Source organism: Pelophylax lessonae, assembly GCF_965119305.1.
Source record: "Pelophylax lessonae genome assembly, chromosome: 5".
NCBI lineage: Eukaryota > Metazoa > Chordata > Amphibia > Anura > Ranidae > Pelophylax > Pelophylax lessonae.
Window position 1 is genome coordinate 164,612,557 of NC_138772.1, and position 15,860 is coordinate 164,628,416.

At 43.3% G+C, this 15,860-nt stretch overlaps 1 protein-coding gene across 2 annotated transcripts in view; it reads right to left on the reverse strand.

Moving 5' to 3' along the window:
• Window positions 1-15,860, reverse strand: part of OSBPL10 (oxysterol binding protein like 10) — a 745,381-nt gene that overhangs the window by 515,455 nt on the left and 214,066 nt on the right. For both annotated transcript variants that reach the window (XM_082258274.1, XM_082258273.1), the window contains exon 3: window positions 15,062-15,135. In XM_082258274.1, coding sequence (XP_082114400.1) covers window positions 15,062-15,135 — 74 coding nt within the window. The remainder of the gene's footprint in view (window positions 1-15,061; window positions 15,136-15,860) is intronic.

Consider the following 15,860-nt stretch of genomic DNA (forward strand, 5'->3'; position numbering starts at 1 on the left):
TTTGAAGAGGGTAGCTTCCCCTGGCAATTGGTTCCCAGTCAGCACACTGACATGCACCTTCTCGGCTGTACAAAAGTCCACATTCACCATCCACAGTCTCCTCTATGCTCCACCACACCCAATCTACAACTTCCTGTCCTTCTTAAACCCACTTCCTCTGATCAATGAGTTAACCCCTTTTGCTCCCTTAAAGGGCCCAGAGCCCAAACAGAGGGGAAATATAGCGTCCTTCAAGGACCCACCCTCTACGACCTGTACATATCCCCCCCCCCCCTCTGCCCCAACGCCAAGGAGGTGGAGGCAACAGTGGAGCTAAGACAATGGGCTCGAGAGAGGGCATCTGCATTTTGATGCTGTCTCCCGGGCCTGTGCTCCACTACAAATTTAAATTCCTGGAGTGCCAGGAACCAAAGGGTAATCCTGGCATTAGTCCCTTTACTTTGTCTCATCCATGTTAAAGGAGCATGGTCCGAAATCAGCCTAAATTTCCTCCCCAAGAGATAATACCTGAGGGATTCTAAAGGCCCACTTAATGGCTAAACACTCTCGCTCAACTATCGCATAGTTTTTCTCCGCTGGTGTCAGCTTCCTACTGAGGAAGACTACCGGGTGCTCCTCACCCTGAACAACCTGTGACAGGACTGCTCCTAACCCTGTATCTGAAGCGTCAGTCTGGACAATGAATTCTCTTGAAAAGTTTGGCGCTATCAGGACAGGGTGTTGGCACAGTGCTGACTTAAGCTCCAAAAAAGCCCTTTCAGCGTCTGCATTCCACTCAATCATGACCGACTTCCGACCCTTAGTCAGATCGGTCAGTGGAGCTGCCAATGTGGCAAAGTTGGGTACAAACCTCCTGTAGTATCCCACTATGCCCAGGAATGCACGTACCTGCTTCTTTGTTAGGGGGCGGGGCCAGTTCTGTATCGCCTCTACCTTGTTGACCTGAGGTTTTACCAGCCCTCTACCTACGATATACCCCAGGTATTTCACCTCCTCCATTCCCAACGCACATTTTTCTGGATTCACTGTGAACCCCTCCTTCGAAAGGGAGTCTAGCACTGCCTGGACTTTAGGCAAGTGTGATTCCCAGTCTCTGCTAAAAATGACTATGTCATCCAAATATACGGAGGCATACTCTCGGTGAGGTCGTAAAATCCTATCCATTGCTCGCTGGAAGGTGGCTGGAGCAGTTTGTAGTCCAAAAGGCATTCTTTTGTACTGAAAACTCCCCTCTGGGGTAGAAAAAGCAGTTTTCTCTCTGGCAGCCTTAGTCAGGGGGATTTGCCAATACCCCTTAGTAAGGTCTAAGGTGGTGATATACCTGGCTGGGCCTAGTCTCTCGATAAGCTCATCCACCCGGGGCATAGGGTAGGCATCAAACTTTGAAACTTCATTAAGTTTACGGAAATCATTGCAGAACCGCAGAGTCCCATTGGGCTTTGGTACCAACACGATTGGGCTTGACCACTCACTCTGCGATTCTTCAATAACATCCAGGTCTAACATCTTCTTTACTTCCTCTGAAATGGCCTTTCTCTGAGCTTCCGGGATACGGTACGGCCGGACACAAACTTTGACCCCTGGTTCCGTGATAACATCATGCTCGATAACCGTAGTAAGACCTGGCAAGTCTGAAAATTTTTCTTTATTTCTCTGCAAGAACTCCTTTGCTTGCTGACTTTGGATTTTAGACAGTGTATTTGCTACTTGGACACTCTCCACACCAACCTGAGGTTCAAGTCTTACACCAGCCAGTGAGGTCACCGGTTCCCTGTCCATCCAGGGCTTTAACAAGTTTACGTGATATATTTGATACGGCTTACTCTTGCCTGGTTGGTGGACTCTATAATTTACCTCTCCTATTTTTTCCACAATTTCAAAAGGGACCTTGCCATCTGGCCAAGAACTTACTTTCCACAGTGGGAATCAGTATCGCCACTCGATCCCCCACTTGGAAGTGCCTTATTTTAGCGGCCCTATTATATACCCTCCGTTGAGCCTCCTGGGCTGTTTGCAAATGTTCCTTGACCAGGGGCATCACACTCATGATCCTTTCCTGCATTTGGGAGACATATTCAAGAACACTCTTATGCTGAATAGGTTCACTTTTCCATTCCTCTTTAACAAAATCAAGCAATCCACGAGGTCTCCGCCCATACACCAACTCAAAGGGTGAAAACCCCGTGGAGGCCTGAGGCACTTCCCGAATAGCAAATAGGAGAGCTGGTAACAGGCAGTCCCAGTCTTTCCCATCTCTTTGTACCACTCTCTTGAGCATTGACTTCAGAGTCTTATTAAAGCGCTCTACCAAGCCGTCTGTTTGGGGATGGTATACTGATGTGCGCAGCTGTTTAATCTGAAACAGCTTGCACATATCGGCCATAACCCTCGACATAAACGGAGTGCCCTGGTCCGTGAGGATTTCCTTAGGAAATCCAGTTCGTGTGAACAATTGGAATAACTCCCGAGCAATAGTCTTAGAGGAGGTATTCCGCAGGGGTAGCGCCTCTGGATATCTGGTGGCATAGTCAAGGATCACCAGTATATAGGAGTGACCTCGAGCAGACTTTACCAATGGACCCACTATATCCATCGCTATCCTTTCAAATGGGACCTCAATTATAGGCAGAGGGACCAAAGGGCTACGGAAATGAGTCACCGGAGCGGTTAACTGACAGGTGGGACAGGAGGCACAGTATTTCTTTACCTCCGCTTTCAGACCTGGCCAGTAAAACCGGTCGGTGATTCGTGCTTCTGTCTTCTCCACTCCTAGGTGTCCCCCTAAAACATCGTTATGGGCCAGGTCAAGAACCTTCCGTCTATATTGTTCGGGTACCAATAATTGGTCTACCACATTTCCTCTTATTTGGTTAACCCGATAAAGAAATTCATTGCATACTGCAAAGTGTGGCCATCGCTCATTTGCCCCTGGCTCTTGTGGAACCCCATTTACTACCACAACCTGTTCCCGTGCCCGGGCCAAAGTGGGGTCCTGCATCTGAGCAGTACCAAATGCCCCCTGGGTAACACCCAAATCTGGTAGAGCAGGGGTAGAGGCCACTTCCTCCTCCTCTTCCCCCAGCATCACCTGAAGAGGAGAAGGTTCCCCCCCCTCAGTATTCAGGTTGGTCTGTGGACCATGTATTTTGGCATCCTCAACAGTTTCAACATTACTTTTATCCAGTTCAACCTTCACAAAATTTGGCAGTTCAGGATTACTTTCCTCAACAGCAGGAACAGAGGACGTTTCTCCCCAGTCTCTGGGCCATTCATGTGGTTGTCCTTGTTCCCACAGTTTTGCAAACAACGGACAGTCTCGTCCTATGATCACATCATGCACTAAGTTTTCCACCACCCCCACCTCTTGAGTACCAGTGCCACATGCCGTGGAGATGGACACCAAGATGAGAGGGTACTCTCTAGTGTCTCCGTGAATGCACACGACCCGTAAAGTTTTGCTTACTGGGCCGATTCTCCCAATAACTCTAGGATGAACCAGGGTCACCATGCTTCCTGAGTCCAACAAAGCCCTGGCAGGAAGGTGGTCAACTCGAACTTCACACTCGAACTTCCCCTCACCAAGATCCAGATGTGTTGTGCATACTTTATGGGCATAAAAAGACCCCTTTTGGAGGACCCCGCATTCCATGGGCTCTTCTTGCAGTGGGCAGTGTGCCCGGGTATGGCCCCAGGAATGACACCGCCAACATTGTATATCCCCCACTTTCCGAGCAGGAACAGGCCTCTGAGGAGGCACAAGGAGTGACTCCTGGCCTTGTGGAATTGGTGCTCCAGGGTTCCGTGGGATTCCCATCCGAGCGGCTGCAGTTGGCCGAACCGGCCGAGACGTGCTGGGGCCTTGGCGCTTGGTAGGGCCAAGAAGATCCTCCACTACCGTATATCGTTCCACCATCTCAACAAGGTGGTTCACTGTTGTGGGGTCTCCATGGCTGACCCATCGTTGAAGGTCGTCTGGCAGGGACCTCAGGTATCGGTCCAACACAACTCGTTCCACAATTTGGAGGCCAGACAACACCTCGGGCTGCAGCCATTTTTTTACCAGTTGCACTAGGTCATGCATTTGGGACCTTGGTGGCCGGTCTGGACAATATTTCCACTGGTGCACTCGTTGGGCCCGAACAGCCGTAGTTACCCCCAGACGAGCCAAAATTTCTGCCTTTAATCGTTCATATACTTTCGCTTCTTCAGGTGGTAGATCAAAGTAGGCCTTTTGAGGATCTCCGGTGAGGAAAGGAGCAATGAGACCGGCCCACTGGTCCTGGGGCCACCCTTCTCTCTCTGCCGTCCTCTCAAACGTAGCAAGAAATGCCTCTACATCATCACTCAGAGACAACTTCTGCAGAAAATGACTGGCCCTCACCGTCACCTGGTTGCTAGGGGTAACCGCTGCCTGTTCATGACTCTGGGAAAGGTGCTGTACTACCTCTTGTAAGGCCTTCACCTGAGTCTGTATAGCTCCTTGCTGGGCTGCCAGCTGGATTACCAACAGGTGAGTACTTTCTTGTTGCTGAGCCAGAGCCTCTTTGCGGTGAGCTTGTTGTACCTCCAGCTGGGTTGCTAAGCGCTGATTAGCTTCCTCATGACGAGTTTGCGCTTGCATATTAGCCAGGGATAACTGTTTAATTAGCTCCTCCATTGTTTCAGCTTTTAGTGCGGCTTTAACCCAGGACATAAGTCAAGTGTACTGTCCCTTTAAATGTCAGTTTCAGTCCAATGCAATGGGCCTGTTACTCAGTCCTGCCCGCATCCGAGCACCACTTGTAACGTTTGGGGGATCAGCTGGATCGCAGGACACAGGCGTTGCAACCAAAGAAATGTTTATTAACTTAAACAGGCTTCATAGCAGCAAAAGAAACACAACAAGGAAAAGACAGTCTCACCGACTTGAAGAGTTCAGAGCTGCTTTTGCAGTCAAACAGTCCCAACTTTTGAAGAGGGTAGCTTCCCCTGGCAATAGGTTCCCAGTCAGCACAATGACATGCACCTTCTCGGCTGTACAAAAGTCCACATTCACCATCCACAGTCTCCTCTATGCTCCACCACACCCAATCTACAACTTCCTGCCCTTTTTAAACCCACTTCCTCTGATCAATGAGTTAACCCCTTTTGCTCCCTTAAAGGGCCCAGAGCCCAAACAGAGGGGAAATATAGCGTCCTTCAAGGACCCACCCTCTACGACCTGTACAGTAGTTATTAATATCGTATACCTGAGGGCTTTCCCTCTACAGCCAAAAGTTTTGAGAATGACACCAATATTCATTTTCACAGTCTGCTGCCTCAGTTTTTTTTATGGCAATTTGCATATACTCCAGAATGTTATGAAGAGTAATGAGATGAATTGCAATTAATTGCAAAGTCCCTCTTTGACTTTAAATAAATTAATTCAATAATTAAATGAACTTAATCCCATAAAAAACATTTCCATTGCATTTGTGAAGAAGGCATCAGGGCGCCCAAAAAAGTCCAGCAAGTGCCAGGACTGTCTCCTATAGTTGATTCAGCTGTGGGATCGGGGCACCACCAGTGCAGGGTTTGCTCAGGAATGGCAGCAGGCAGGTTTGTGTGCATCTGTACGCACAGTGAGTCAAAGCCTTTTGGAGAATGGCCTGGTGTCAAGAAGGGCAGCAAATAAGCTTCTTTTCTCCAGGAAAAACATCACGGACAGACTTATATTCTGCAAAGGGTACAGGGATTGGACTGCTTAGGACTGGGGTAAAGTCGTTTTCTCTGATGAATTACCTTTCCAATTGTTCGGGGCATCTGGAAAAAACCTTGTCCAGAGAAGAAAAGGTGAGCGCAACCATCAGTTTTGTGTCATGCCAACAGTAAAGCATCCTGAGACCATTCATGTGTGGGGTTGCTTCTCAGCCAAGGGAGTGAGCTCACTCACAATTTTACCTAAGAACATAGACATGAATAAAGAATGGTACAAAAACATCTCCAAGAGCAACTTCTCCCAACCATCCAAGAACAGTTTGGTGACAACAATGCCTTTTCAGGCATGATGGAGCACCTGGCCATGATTTCTAAGTGGCTTGGGGAACAAACCATCAAAATATTGGGTCTAAGGCCAGGAAACTCCCCAGACCTTAATCCCACTGAGAACTTGTCAATCCTCAAAAGGTAGGTGAACAAAAAAAAAACACAAACTCTGACAAACTCCAAGCATTGATTATGGGAGAATGGGCTGCCATCAGTCAGGATTTGGCCCAGAAATTGGTTAACAGCATGCCAGGGCGAATTTCAAAGGTCTTGAAAAAGAATGATCAACACTTCAAATATTGACGCTTTGCATAAACCTAATGTAAACAATAAATAGGAAGGTAAAATTACTGCACTAACAGTTAAAATGAAAAAAGCAGCTAGCACCAATCACTAGACAAAAAAGTGACCAAAAACTATAAAAACCAGAAAAATGTGCAGCGCTAATATCAATGAATGTGATTAAACAAATGACACAAATATGAGTATAAATGTCCAATCTGGAACCACAAGGAAATTAATAAAAAAGTCCATCAGGAAAAAACAAATCCCAAGTGAGTAATGTGATAAAATGAATCCAACATATGAAAACGTGATCTCAATGTGCAGCAAATCCCAACACCAGTAAAGATAAGTGGATTGCGCTCACCAGATAAAGTGGACCCAGATACCTTATAGCACATGGGTCATAAAAGCTTGTTGGAATATTTGATGGATGTCCCAGCTGGATAAACCGACCTCGGTTGAATCCATATAGATCAGCAATGATTATGGATACACCAGATCCCAGCTCCAACATGGATAAAAACCAGAGGGGGGACAAACATAGTGTAATTCTGCTATAATCAATTTATTAAAAGATAAAGCCGATACACTTACAAACATCCACAGGTAAAATGCATGTCAGGGATATATAGCAGGGCTGACTGTAGTCCTCTTAACGCGTTTCAGCATAGATGCCTTTCTCAAAAGATAATGACAGCCTCGAAATTGCCCACTATATATAGTTTATGGATGAATTATTTCGCCTATAGGAAATGACCGGCGTGAGCCGCATCAGAATGTAATGGCGCCGGCGTGCGCACCAAGCCTCGATATGGTGGACCGCCAATAGCGTAACGTCACTTCCGGGACAAACCGGAAGTGACGACGGTGGAACGCAAATGACGCATGACGTGCATTCCAAGACTCAATTCCATGGTGTATCTCCCTAACTGCACTTCCGGAATAAACAGGAAGCAGCGGTGTTATAACAAGCGATCGTGGAAGGACCAACAATCACATCAGACAAATATGGAGGACACCACCAATAGAGTCCCAGATGATTTCCAAATAGGGGGAATAAAAAAATTAGATAAAATTTATTGATCAATGATAACATTAAAATACATACATTATTAGACATGAACCAGCCAAATTAAAAGGATATATCATGTAAAATGAATACTAAAAATGGACGATAGATAACAGAAAAATCTAAAAGTCCATACAATACAAATTAAAAGAGCATGATAAAATAACATAGTTAAAACTCAAAAAGAAAAAACAAAAAAGTTGGGACTTTTCACGAGGCATTATACCATTGGTATAAGTCTCCATCCCTAATGTATATGTGTCAAGGGGGGAAGGGGGAAGGGGGGAGGGTAAAAAATACATTAACCATTTTTACCCTTCCCCCCCTTGACACATATACATTAGGGATGGAGACGTATACCGATGGTATAATGCCTCGTGAAAAGTCCCAACTTTTTTGTTTTTTGTTTTTTCTTTTTGATATTCATAGGGATGGAGGTGTATGGCTCTAAGTTTGGCCATCAATGTAGGTTTCTCCAGCCTACATTTTACCAGTGTATTCATTAATCCATTGTTATATTCCAATACTTATAGGTTACTAGTGAACCTATGTATTTATTGTTGCCATACCATGCATAGGGTGATCATTGGTTGGAAGTTTAGACTTATCATTGTTTTTAGGGAGACTCTCCGCTGGGGCCGTTGTCTAACTCGGGAGCTGCCGTTCGTGTGACATCACTATTTGGCGCCACCACGCTAACGGCACGTGATGTCCATCTCGCGCTCAAATACAAGGGAGATTATGCAGCACCGTCATCCTGGACAAAGCTTGCTTGCCCGCGATGCGGCTGCCCTCTCCCTTCACTAAGCGTGGATGTGATACTGGGGACCCCGCTGTGGCCAGTCTCTGGCACACCCCTTTTTGGACATTCTCCACCTCCTCCAGGTTTGGTTTCACTCTTCATTTTTCTCCTTCAGGCACCCAGCACATACTCCCAAGGCTACCACTGCCCTATTTCACTGGTTTTTAGTTCACCCCAAATTTCTGTTTTCTTTTCCTACTCTCACCCTTTTTCACTCTCTATGCACCAGCACCATTCTCTGGCACCCCTCTTATCTGAGGCAATCTTGGGCCCAACCTCTTTCTTACGTTGGGTGTTTTTTTCCCACCTTATTTTGTCATTAAAATTTCCCAATTTTTAGTAACCATCTACCTCTTACTTTATTTACCTAGTTACCCATGGGGATTTTGTGTTGACAATATCATCATGCATCAATTTCGGCCATATTGCTTCTTTCTCACATGGATGTCCATCTGGGGCGCCTTCTGGCCGCAGACGAGGCCTCCACAGCTCCCGAAAAAGACTTCTTGCCCATCTGGACAACTGTCCACAACACTTTTACCAAAATACCTGTATCAAACTATTTTATCAAATATTTTACCCTACCCATATGGTTCCACTGTACCAAGTGGGCTTGGTGATGCACTTGCTCCTAATGAGTTGGAATAATCCACGAAACGCGTCGAGCTTTTCTACATGCATCCCTCTTATTTTCCATTATTTGGTTCTATACATGGCAACTACCATTACTGCCCATTCCCTCCCAATGTGCATCCTATAGTCTTGCATGGAGTGTCCAACATTGTTCTTGTTTCCAACGTTATATATTACATGTTTGTATTATACATTTACCCACATGTTATGTATTATGATGAGATTTGTCAAATAAATCTTTTCATATTTTGTATATCTGTGATTGTACTTTCAGTTGCCAACCGTTCTCATACACCTCATTTAAAGTCCCACCTTGTTTCCCCTTCTATCCATTTTTATTGCTAGTAACCCTAGGCGAATCGGCTTTATGTATAATATAGTCTGCGGAGTTTGTTTTATTACATTATCCACAACCTTGTTTTACCCAACATGCCGATTGCCTTTGTTACTTAACATTAACCATTTTTACCCTCCCCCTTCCCCCCTTGACGCATATACATTAGGGATGGAGACGTATACCAATGGTATAATGCCTCGTGAAAAGTCCCAATTTTTTTTTTTTTTTTTTTGATATTCATAGGGATGGAGGTGTATGGCTCTAAGTTTGGCCATCAATGTAGGTTTCTCCAGCCTACATTTTACCAGTGTATTCATTAATCCATTGTTATATTCCAATATGCATTTACTAGTGAACCTATGTATTTATTGTTGCCATACCATGCATAGGGTGATCATTGGTTGGAAGTTTAGACTTATCATTGTTTTTAGGGAGACTCTCCACTGGGGCCGTTGTCTAACTCGGGAGCTGCGAGGCACTCCGGGGGGCCTCCCCCCTCCCCTATCGTTCCTATGTGGATGTGGGGTGTTGGGGCGGCACCCTGTTGTGCATCGGCGTCACGCCTTCCGTGCCGTTTGTGTGACATCACTATTTGGCGCCACCACGCTAACGGCACGTGATGTCCATCTCGCGCTCAAATACAAGGGAGATTATGCAGCACCGTCATCCTGGACAAAGCTTGCTTGCCCGCGATGCGGCTGCCCTCTCCCTTCACTAAGCGTGGATGTGACACTGGGGACCCCGCTGTGGCCAGTCTCTGGCACACCCCTTTTTGGACATTCTCCACCTCCTCCAGGTTTGGTTTCACTCTTCATTTTTCTCCTTCAGGCACCCAGCACATACTCCCAAGGCTACCACTGCCCTATTTCACTGTTTTTTAGTTCACCCCAAATTTCTGTTTTCTTTTCCTACTCTCACCCTTTTTCACTCTCAATGCACCAGCACCATTCTCTGGCACCCCTCTTATCTGAGGCAATCTTGGGCCCAACCTCTTTCTTACTTTGGGCGTTTTTTTTCCCACCTTATTTTGTCATTAAAATTTCCCACTTTTTAGTAACCATCTACCTCTTACTTTATTTACCTAGTTACCCATGGGGATTTTGTGTTGACAATATCATCATGCATCAATTTCGGCCATATTGCTTCTTTCTCACATGGATGTCCATCTGGGGCGCCTTCTGGCCGCAGACGAGGCCTCCACAGCTCCCGAAAAAGACTTCTTGCCCATCTGGACAACTGTCCACAACACTTTTACCAAAATACCTGTATCAAACTATTTTATCAAATATTTTACCCTACCCATATGGTTCCACTGTACCAAGTGGGCTTTGTGATGCACTTGCTCCTGATGAGTTGGAATAATCCACGAAACGCGTCGAGCTTTTCTACATGCATCCCTCTTATTTTCCATTATTTGGTTCTATACATGGCAACTACCATTACTGCCCATTCCCTCCCAATGTGCATCCTATAGTCTTGCATGGAGTGTCCAACATTGTTCTTGTTTCCAACGTTATATACTACATTTTTGTATTATACATTTACCCACATGTTATGTATTATGATGAGATTTGTCAAATAAATCTTTTCATATTTTGTATATCTGTGATTGTACTTTCAGTTGCCAACCGTTCTCATACACCTCATTTAAAGTCCCACCTTGTTTCCCCTTCTATCCATTTTTATTGCTAGTAACCCTAGGCGAATCGGCTTTATGTATAATATAGTCTACGGAATTTGTTTTATTACATTATCCACAACCTTGTTTTACACAACATGCCGATTGCCTTTGTTACTTAACATTAACCATTTTTACCCTCCCCCCTTCCCCCTTCCCCCCTTGACACATAGTTAAAACTCATTTAAAAAACATCTGTATACATGGAGGAAAAAATGACATAAAAGTACGCTAAAAGGTTCGCTAAAAAGTTATAACTAGTAGGAATAAATAAACGAGGGAACACATCAAGCTGTATTGATGAAGGCATTTATGTCCCACTCGATATTTAGACCGTATGGATGATAGGACTTTAAGGTATAGATCCAGTAAGTTTCTCTCCAGGAGACACCTCGTATTTTGGAACCACCCCTCCACGGAGATACATACCGATCAATAATCTGAAAAAGAGTACCTCTGGGGGTTTTTTGATGAAACAATAAATAATGTTTAGATACATTATGTTTGTCTTTGCCTGTAATAATACTGGTGATATGTTCATTGACTCTTACATTAAAAGATCTAATGGTACGCCCTACATATTGTTTTTTGCATGGGCACGTCAATAAATAAACTACATGGGTGGTAACACATGTAGCGAAAAATTTTATTTGATATAGGCTGTTGGTGACTGTAGATTGAAAGGATAAAAACTTCCTCCTCTTGTCACAATTAAAATCACAGACCCTACATCTCCGACAAAGATAAAAGCCAGTTAGATCAGAAAAATGTTTTTTCGGTTTAATCGGTGCATCTGGTATATTTGGGGCCAGTTGCCCTCTAAGTGCAGGGGCTCCCCTAAAGGTGACAGATGGCCGCGCAGGCAAGACTGAATTCAAGATGGGATCGTTTTTAAGTACGTCCCAATATTTAGAAAAAATCTTTTAAATCGATCCATGTTGAGTGGAATATTCTGTAAAGAAGGACCATTTTACAAAATTGGGCTGGTCTCTCTTCTTGTTATTATTAGAACCAGTTAATAATTGCATCCTATCCATTTGTGAAACCTCTGTGATAGTGGATTCAAGGACTTCCGGGCTATAACCCTTGGTCAAAAATCTACCCTTCAATATTTGTGCTTGTTGGAGGAAATACTGATCCTGGGTGCAATTCCTCCTAAGCCTAATAAACTGGCTTTTGGATATTCCGTTTAGCCAAGATCTATGGTGGCAACTATTAGGAGTTGCGATCAGTATCTTTAAAGAATGTACTGGTGATAAACTGATTATCAACCAATAAAATGTTTAAATCAAGGAAATGAATGGTGTTTTTACTGAACTCATAGGATAAATGAATACCCCTTGTGTTATTATTTTAAAAGGCCATAAAAGCATCCAAAGATGATGAGTCACTCTTCCATAGGAAGAGGATGTCGTCTATACAATGCAACCACAGAACCAGTTCGGGTGCATTATGAGGATAGACGACATCCTCTTCCCATTTGGCCATGAAGTGGTTGGCCAAACTGGGGGCGAATTTCGCCCCCATGGCCACTCCCCTTTGTTGCAAATAGAACTGCTGGTTAAACCAGAAATAATTGCGTCCTGTAGCGAACATCAGCAAATCTAGGATGAAATCCCGATGAGAAGAGGAAATGGAAGTATCTGTTTTCAAAAAATGATCAACAGCTTTAAAACCTAATTTGTGTGGGATACAAGTATATAGATGTGACATCTGCAGTCACCATAATATGTTCACCCTCTAATTTTGTATTCCTAAGGACATTAATGACGTCACCAGTGTCCTTAATATAAGAAGGGGTTTGAATTACTAAAGGCTGTAAATAAAAATCAATGTATTTGCCAATCCTAGATGTGATGGAATTAATGCCGCTAACAATAGGGCGGCCAGGTGGGTGAACCGGATTTTTGTGCACTTTAGGTAAGTAGTACATGACAGGGATGCAGGGAGTGGTGGAGACCAGAAATGACTTCTCTTTTTGATTAAGAATATTCCTCTCATATCCCTTTTCCACTAATTTTACCAATGCACCTTTAAAAGTAGAAGTGGTATTATTTTGTATTTGAATATAGGTATTCTGATCACTTAGGATTTTATTCATTTCCTCATAGTAGTCATGTTTGTCAAGGACTACGATTCCGCCACCCTTGTCAGCAGGAAGTATTATGAGTTCCTTTTGTTCACATAGAGATTGTCTATGTGAACCTAATGTGATTGTCAGTAAAAGCCTTTGACACCTATGAAATGCTTGTAATTATAATTCAGTATACCATAGTAACCTCTGACAAAAAGATCTAAAAACACTGAAGCAGCAGACTTTGTGAAAATGTATATTTGTGTCATTCTCAAAACCTTTGGCCACGGCTGTACACACAGACCACAGTGTGACTTGCTCAGCACTGCCCCATTCACAGATTGCTTTGTATTTTTTTTTTCAAATGATTACAGGACGCTCTTTGATTGGAGTTGGTGAGAAGGGACATATCATCACGATCTCCATGATCTGTAATGCTTGGTGATGTTTTGGGCAAACATCAGTATAGGTGAACTAACCTTTTAATCTGAACTATTTCAGAGGCCACAGCATAATCGACACCTCACAAATTCAGAGAATGCCTTCATTTAACAAAATACAAGGTGTTCCATAAATGGTGGCAGTGCTGGGGGAGCTACTGGCAGTAATCAGTGTACAGCAGGAAAGCCGCTTGCACTGGACCTGGAAGATCACAGCTATCATTGTAATAACACTACTATAGTGATTGTCAGCTTCCCCACAGGTATACAATATATATATATACTTACACTGGGTCAAGCTGGACCAATGTAAGTAAACAATAAAAATCATACTTAGAGAGTTCAGCTTATAAGTATAGATGCGCATAAAATAAAGCAACATAGACCATTTGCATTGTTGCTGGCAGCTACAGAAATTTGTAGTCATGTGGAGTCTGAAATGGGGTTCTATAGACCTTTAATGGAGGTGCCCATACTACCCTTGATATCAAACTACTTTGCAAACTGATTTACATATCAGTATCATATAAATGTGTACAAAGTCTATCTGCCCTTCTCAAGCCTTCCACAGTGTGTCTGCACTCATAGGTTTTGAAATCACAATGGAAGCACTAGAGAGGAAAAACACTGTACCAGCCCTCACAAATTTACATCCAGTCATTTTTAATTCAACTTACAAAGTTTTTTAGCATTACAAAGTGCAATTCAGCTCAGTATGTTTTTTTCTGCACCAGATATCGGAAAGCACTTGGCCTCATATCTCTGTGTGGAGAATGAGCTTACATGTCTGTATGTCAAAGACATGTTAAAGCGGCTCTTCTGTCATTTTTTTCATCTTTCCATTTTTTTTTTCTGCCAGTAAATACCTTATACAGCCTACTTTCTCTTTCTTGTCTGGTAATTGGCCTAGGCTAATGACATCATGCACAGCTCTTTCTCTCTCTCTCACTCTGGTGAGAGCTTGCCAGCAAGGGAGGGAGGTATGAGTCATAAGAAAGCCAAGGAGAGTTGCAGAGCTTGAGGAGGCTGGATGAGGGCGGAGATAACAGGAGACAGCAGAGATCCATGAGTATCCATCAAGAGAGGAGAAATGTGCAGGCAAGCATTGATGTGAGAGAGTGTGTGTTGTGTGTGTGTGTGTCTATGTAAATCCAGTAAGTGAACAGTCATCAGCTTCAGCTGCCCACAGTTAAAATGGCTGAAGCCAGACTTTGTGGAGGGAGATTTCTGCAAGCATTTTTGGCAAGTACAGAATGACAGTATATATAAAAGAATATGCAAAGTGGTTGGAGGGAAGCTTCAGATTAGCAAAGATTTTTTATTACAAACTATGTGAGCAGACTGTAGTTCCTCTTTAAATCAAGAGCTCTTTATAACTGTGAGTGAAATTGAGGCCAGGTTCACACCGGTGTGCTGCCATTTGGGTGCAGCACAATCATGGCTTTAGGTAGGTGGCCACTGACTTCTACAAGACGTTTTCTGAAAGCATAACAATGATGCAGCATGCAGGGCTTTGATGAGCTTTCATGAAAATGCATGATCTAATAGAAGTCAATTGAATTTCACCTAAAACCACAGGTAAAGCACCCTTACAATTGTGCTGCACACAAACCCCAGCGCACCAATGTGCACCCAGCCTTAATCATTCTTAAACCATTACATTTTCTTTTAAGGCTGCTCGTTGTATGTATTAGTATCAATATCTAAATTATATTTTTTTTTTTATTAAAGGTCATTTACCTTGGTCTCAGTATGATACTTGGCACATGCTTGAAGCGGAGTCAACCAAAACTGTAGCTCCTTGGAATCAGCAGCTATAAATATAAAGAAACAGAACTGTTACTAAGTAAAACTCATTTACCAAGATCTGCCCAACCTATTGTCAGTGAGTAAAACCCTAAAGGTACTCCTATGTTTTTTAAGCTGCCACTACTGACCTTCCCTATTGAGAAGTTGCTTGGCTGTTGTCCTAATCCAAAGGTTTCAGCACTTTCCTAAGTGGCTGATCTGGGGCAAGAATTAAAACATGTTTTTACTAACTTTGCTTATTGCCAGGTCAGCCACTCAGAAAGTGATAAGGTTGATCACCACCAGGCAATTATCATTTTCAGAAAGAGGTTAGGGATAGTAGCGCCTACAATCTCTCTAGTACAGTTTTCTTAAAAATATAAATATTAAGAGCAATGGTGCACAGTAAATTATAAAAATGAGTTTCACATCATTGAATCGGGTTTGTAAACCAGTGTTAGGCTCATGAACCCCTTCCCCGCCTTGTGAACTATTGGCGATCCAAAGTTTTCAATACTGGGAACCATGCACTTCTGCATTTTTTTTTTCCAAAACACTTCTGCATTTTTATGTGTTTTTTTTTTTTTTTTTGGACGAATGCATATGCACATGCTTGTTGACCAGTGAAATGTTTTGTTTATTGATTACATAAATTAACAAAAAAAAATGTATGTATTTTGTCTTTAGTAAGAAAACCCATATAGAATTGTTATTGAACTTCTTAAAATTGCTTGTGATATTAATTTTGTAA